Source organism: Tupaia chinensis, unplaced genomic scaffold (genome assembly GCF_000334495.1).
Source record: "Tupaia chinensis unplaced genomic scaffold, TupChi_1.0 Scaffold000159_1, whole genome shotgun sequence".
Classification (NCBI taxonomy): domain Eukaryota; kingdom Metazoa; phylum Chordata; class Mammalia; order Scandentia; family Tupaiidae; genus Tupaia; species Tupaia belangeri.
In genome coordinates, this window is record NW_006159630.1 from 447,150 (window position 1) to 452,840 (window position 5,691).

The 5,691-nt window shown below is 57.9% G+C and overlaps 1 protein-coding gene across 1 annotated transcript in view; it reads left to right on the forward strand.

Moving 5' to 3' along the window:
- Positions 1-1,451: 1,451 nt before the first annotated feature.
- Positions 1,452-5,691, forward strand: part of OGFOD3 (2-oxoglutarate and iron dependent oxygenase domain containing 3) — a gene marked incomplete at its 5' end in the record, with an annotated part of 22,856 nt that continues 18,616 nt past the window's right edge. Inside the window, 1 exon segment of the mRNA XM_014586708.2 lies at positions 1,452-1,669. Within this exon segment, the coding sequence (XP_014442194.1) occupies positions 1,452-1,669 (218 nt within the window).

The window sequence follows — 5,691 nt, forward strand, 5'->3', positions numbered from 1 at the left end:
TGTCTGAGCCGCCGCGCCCCTGGGCTCGGGAGCGTGGGCGGGAAGCGCTCTGTCGGGTCGGTCTGTGCCCCCGCTCGCCCTCACACTCTTGCCTTAAGCCGAACCCCTGGTGCTGGAGGTGGCCGCGGTGCCTGCCCTGGCTTGAGGGAGCAGGCCGGGGTGGGGGGTGCAGCCCCTCCTTCCCGCCCTCCGCCTGCGCGGACTCCTATTGGACGAGTCCCTCCGTTTGGGCGTGGGACCCCGTCCCTCCTGTCCATCTGGCCTCCCCTGCACCGCGGGGGTCGTCCGTGCCCAGGCTTCAGGCTGTCGCGTGAACAGTAGGAGCTGCCTTCGGGAGCTGTTGCAGGGCCCTGGCCGTCAGGGAACAGCAACCCACAGCGCAGGCTGCATAGCCCTGGGGTCAGGACGGCCCCCTCAGCCTCAGCGCTGGACACGGTGGCCCTCGCCCGCCCTCGGTCACACTCAGTCACACTTTTCCTCACACTCACCCTCGCCCGCCCTCCTTGGCGCTCACCTGTGCCCTGGTAGTGTCCCCTCCAGTCCTTGTCGGCCTCCTCCGGGGTGCACGTGCTCCCTGGCTCCGCCCTCCCCTGGTGCTCTTGCACTGACCTGTGCCCCCTGCTCGCCGCTGCATTTGTCACCTCTCTTGGGGCCACCATAGGCACCTGTGGCCCCCATGAGGATGACCAAGTGTCTGCTGACCCGGTCCGAAGGGCCCGTCTCCGTTCTCTGAATCATTTAGTCAGATTCTGTCCTGTTCACGCGGTGATGGACTGAGGGACGCCAAGGGTGGAGTGTGGGCCAGCCGCCGTCAGGGTCGGTCACAGGTGGGAAGGGACAGTGCACCCCCAGAAGAGGGTGCCCGCCCCTCGCCTCTGCCTGTCCTGCAAGGTCTCCTGGACGGTGGCACCCGCAGGCCAGCCTCGCACGCACAGGTGTGCACGCCAGGCACTCTGTGCGCGTGCCTGCTGAGCTAGGCGGCTAGCCCAGGTGTGCAGAGGGCTCACTCACAAGCCGTTTCTGGCTCACGCATGTTCACTTCCTGGGCGACTTGTGGTTTTCGGTACGTGGGCTCAGTTCTCATGACTGGCTCGAGTCCTGGTGTGTGCATGTATGTGTGCACGTGTGCACCTGGGCGCTCGTGCAGGTATGGGCAGCCTAGTTAGAGACACAGGGCTCGTGGTTGCCTGTCGAAGGCTGTGCTCAGCCCTGCTGGCCACATGGTGAGGGCTGTGCTGCCAGGCCGCTCCTGCCGGTGCAGAGCCTGCGGCGGGGAGACGCCCTCCGGGCTCACCACCTGTGTCACTGCCGCTGCTGGTGGGCGGCTTCTGGGCTGACCAAGGTCCACGCCGATGACAGGTTCACGTGGCCACAGCCGCTGGCTCGACTGGTCTTGGGCTGCATTTTCAGCACACGCTGTGTTTGGTGACGTGGTCATTCTCTGTTCTCAGCACCAAGAAGGACCGGGCGCCGAGGGACGTGTGGAGGACCTGGCTGAGGGCTGTGGGCCTGGGGAGTGGCCTTGTGGTGGCGGCACTCTTGCTCTGGAGCAGTTTGGGAGCCGAGGATGGTGTCACGGAGGTCCTGGCCCGCCGCGGTGAGGTCCTGGTGGGCAGGTTCATCGAGGTACCCTGCTCTGAGGACTACGACAGCCACCGCAGATATGAAGGTGCGTGCTGTGGGCACGTGTTCAGATGAGGTGTGCAGTTTTGACACGTGCCTGCCTTTATACGAGTCGGTGGGACTTGGGCCGAACCTGCTGGGTGCACAGTGGGCAACCTCGCCCAGGCTCACAGTGCCCCATTCTGTCCTGGCTGGGGTCAGCATGCTAGCAGGCTCGCAGCCTATGGGGCGGATGTGCAGGCAGGTAACGATTAGGAGGCAGGATGGGCGAGACAGGTGGCAGAGACCTCCCACTGGGTGTCACTGGGGGCCTGCCTGCTCCTGTGGCTCTTGCTCTGCTGAGGGTGGGGAAGGGGCGGTAGTGCCAGGTTAGAGGCTGGGATGAGGGGTTCAGCACCCCAGAAAGTACACACCCTTCGGGGGGCCAGCGGCTGGGGGCCCACGGAGGGGAAAAAAAAAGGCCCGCCGGCTGCTGGCCACTGCAGGCGCTGCAGCCTGTCCCTGCTGTGCTTCCTGGAACATCCCATACCACCTCTCACATGTTCTAGTTTAAAATCCCAACATGCGCCACTGGGTTTTTGAGATCAGTTCCGTTTATTTTTCAATCAAGCAATTCTTTGGACTTGAGCCAAGAAGAGATTGCCAAGCTCTCCCACAAAGGGGCGCCATTGTGACGCAGGTGAACACCGCGTCCTGGTCTCAGCCTCGCTGATGGGTGCGCCAGGAGACAGGCCATGCCCCTAGCGGTCAGGGAAGTGACTGTCTCTGTGGTGCAGCTCTGCATCTTCAGAGACCTCCCCTCTCACGTCCCAGCTTTCAAAAGATGTTTCTGACGTTTGGAACAAAGAGAAGACATCCTTCCTGCCCGTTTAGTCATTTAACAGCAGGAAACGTGGCTGGGTGAGAGGGCCGGGAGGGGCTGGCCACTGAGGAGTGCAGGCGTCCCCGGGCAGGCGCGTTCCGGAGACCAGCAGTGATGTCGCAGAGCCCACGAGGGTGCTCAGTGCCGCCAAAATGGCGCTGCTTTCGTCTCACCTTTAGGTAACAGTGGTCTGCATGTCTTGAAGGCCCCTCCCTGCCTGGGCCCACACCGGGCTCCCGGTTTGGTCAGGCGGCTGGTTAGGACTCGTCACGACCCACTCCTGAGAGGGGACGGGGCTCATTGCTGCGTTGATGTGTGTGTGGAGCGTGTGTTCGTGCACTGGCGTGAGCAGCTGTGCAAACCCACACGTGGTACTGAATCGTGCAGAGTGCAGCGTGGTGCTGCCGGCCACGCTGCCACGTTGCCTGCCATCCAGCCTGTTGAGGGGATTGCCTTCTCATCTGGGTCATTTTCACTTCTCTGGTTCTAATAGTTTCAATTGGGCTCCAGAGACTGTAAGTCCCCTGCAGGTGCTGGGTAATTTTTTTTTTTTTGGAGAGTTTAGTTTTTTTAGTTTTTTTTTTTTTTTTTTTTTTTTTTTTTTGCTATAGAGCACGTGTGCTCGCCAGAAAGACAGAGAGAGAAAGCGAGAAATCACCCCCCAGGGGGATGGCCATGCTGCAATCTCTTCTCTTCCACTCTCCTCTTAGGATCTTGGGCACGCACACACACGTGCCTGGCGTGAGTTTAAGCTACCAGGTCTGGGACTTGGACCTTGGTCAGGTACATGGGAGTCCAGCGACATAGCCATTACACCAACTGCTGGTCCTAATTGGTGTTTTTGTATTCCTGCAAATATCCCTGAGGTCACTTGCCACAGGCATGTTACCTGGGAGCAGGTGGGTCTTTCAGACCCAGGACGACGTGGCTCCAGAGCTCTGTGGGGAGCCGTAATCCCTTTTCCTCTCAGGATTTTGGGCATCACACACACACACACCTGGCATAAGGGTGAGTCTCCCCTCCTCTGAGGCCAGACCTCCTACACACCCCTCGATTGTCCATCAGGCTGGCCGCCCAGCAAGGACCCTGCTATCTGACCCTGTGTGGCTCTTCTCAGCCCTTGGTCCCCTCACGTACCAGCTCTGTGTCAGGGGCCAAGTCAGTGCTTGCCATGGGCGCCAGGGAGACCCCGTGCACTTGTCCAGCCAGGCCTTTCCTGTGTGCCTGTACTCCCTCACCGTGTTCAGTGACTCTAGGCCTCTCCTCGCTTCCTTCCCGCCACAGGGGGCGGCTGTCACTCCTCACTGAGGTAAGGCCTCAGGCCTGCAGCCTCGCACAGGCCGTTCCAGGTTAGAGGCCGCTTCTGCCACCTGTGACCTGAAGCAGAAGCAAGTCCCTAACGTGGCTGATACGTGTTCATGACCATCTTCTAAGCACGTTTTTAAAGAGATTTTTGCTTTAGGGCACATGCTTGCCAGAGAGGCAGAGAGACAGAAAGCAAGAAATCATCTCCCACAAAGGGGACGGCCATGCCACATCCCTTCCCCACTCTCCTGAGAGTTTGGCCATGCACACGCACGCGCCTGACATGATCTCCAAGTCACCAGGTCTGGGGCCCCAACTGCAGTCAATCATGTGGGAGTCCAGCAGTGTGACCACTACGCCACCTGTTGGTCCTGGAAATAAATACATACGTATAGATGCCTTTTTTTAAAGAAAGACTTTTGCTATAGGGCAGATAGAATGTGAGAAATCACTCCCTGGGGGATGGCCACACCACAATCCCTTCTCAAGATTCTGGGCATACATGCACGTGTGCCCAGCATAAGTTTCACGCTGCAAGGCCCCAGGACTTGAACCACGGTTGACCCTGTGGGAGTGCAGTGACGTGACCATTACACCATCTGCTGGCCCTAGACCACATACGTATTGTTTGGAGACAGAGACAGAAAGTGAGAAATCACCCCATGGGTGGATGACTACACCTCAATCCCTTCTCCATTCTCCTCTTAGGATTGTGGGCACATGCACACATATCCGGCATGAGTTTCAAGCTGCCGGGTCTGGGATTCGAACTGCGGTCGACCATGTGGGAGTCTAGCACCCCAATACTACATCACCTGCTTGCCCCCTGGAATCCTATATTTCTTAAAATGATTATTTCATTTAATTAATTAATTCATTATTATTACTTTAAAATTTGGCCAGAGAGAGGCAAAGAGTGAGAGGAAGGGAAAGTGGAAGGCGAGCCTCCAGGTCTGGGACTTGAGCTGTTGTCGGCTCTGTGGGGGCCCAGCACCCTAACCAGCACACCGCCTGCTGGCCCCAAGAATCATACTTTAGGATGTCAGAGTGCGTGGGCTTTCGGCTCGCTCTTTAGAACCTCGTCTCTGACCTCCTTGCCTCGGAGGCAGGACGTGCAATTGTAAAGACATAGGTTTTTGGCGTTGGTTCAGGCTTTCTCTGTGGGTTGGTAGATGTCTGTATTCATTTCTGCGTGTTTCTGATGCCTGTGTGCATGTCCCTCAGCCCAAGGCCATGGACGCAGACTGTCCACCCTCACCGGTTTCCGCCTGTCACCGTCAGTGTCGGGGTGGAGAATTCCTCAGTGGCGGCGTCTTGTCCTCTCTTGACCAGCTTCCGCCTCTGCTGCTTGTGTGTTGAAACGTAGCTCCTGGGGCTCTTCTTGCCCTTTCCTTCCTGAGGCGTGTTCCCTCCCTGGCAGCCATGGCCCTCTTTTTCCTCTCCGATCCTCCTGTCTTAGGTGCATTCACTGCAGAAACCAGCTTCCGGCCACCATTGCGTTGGCCCTACCTGTCAACCTCTGTGCCCATATGTTTGGGCGTGGCCCTTATAAAAACATAAAGCTTGTTGTCTTTGAAATAAAACACCTGGGACCAGCAGTTGGCGTAATGGCTATGTCACTGGACTCCCATGTAGTCGACTGCGGTTTGAGTCCCAGACCCAGTGGCTTAAACTCACACCAGGCGAGTGTGCGTGCGTGCCCAAGATCCCGAGAGGAGAATGGAGGAGAACGGATTGAGGCGTCACCATCCCCCCTGAGGGGTGATTTCTCGCTTTCTGTCTCTCTGTCTCTCTCGTCTTTCTGGTGAGCGCATGCGCCCTATAGCAAAAACCTCTCAAAAAGAAAGAAAGAAAGAAAGAAAGAAAGAAAGAAAGAAAGAAAGAAAGAAAGAAAGAAAACA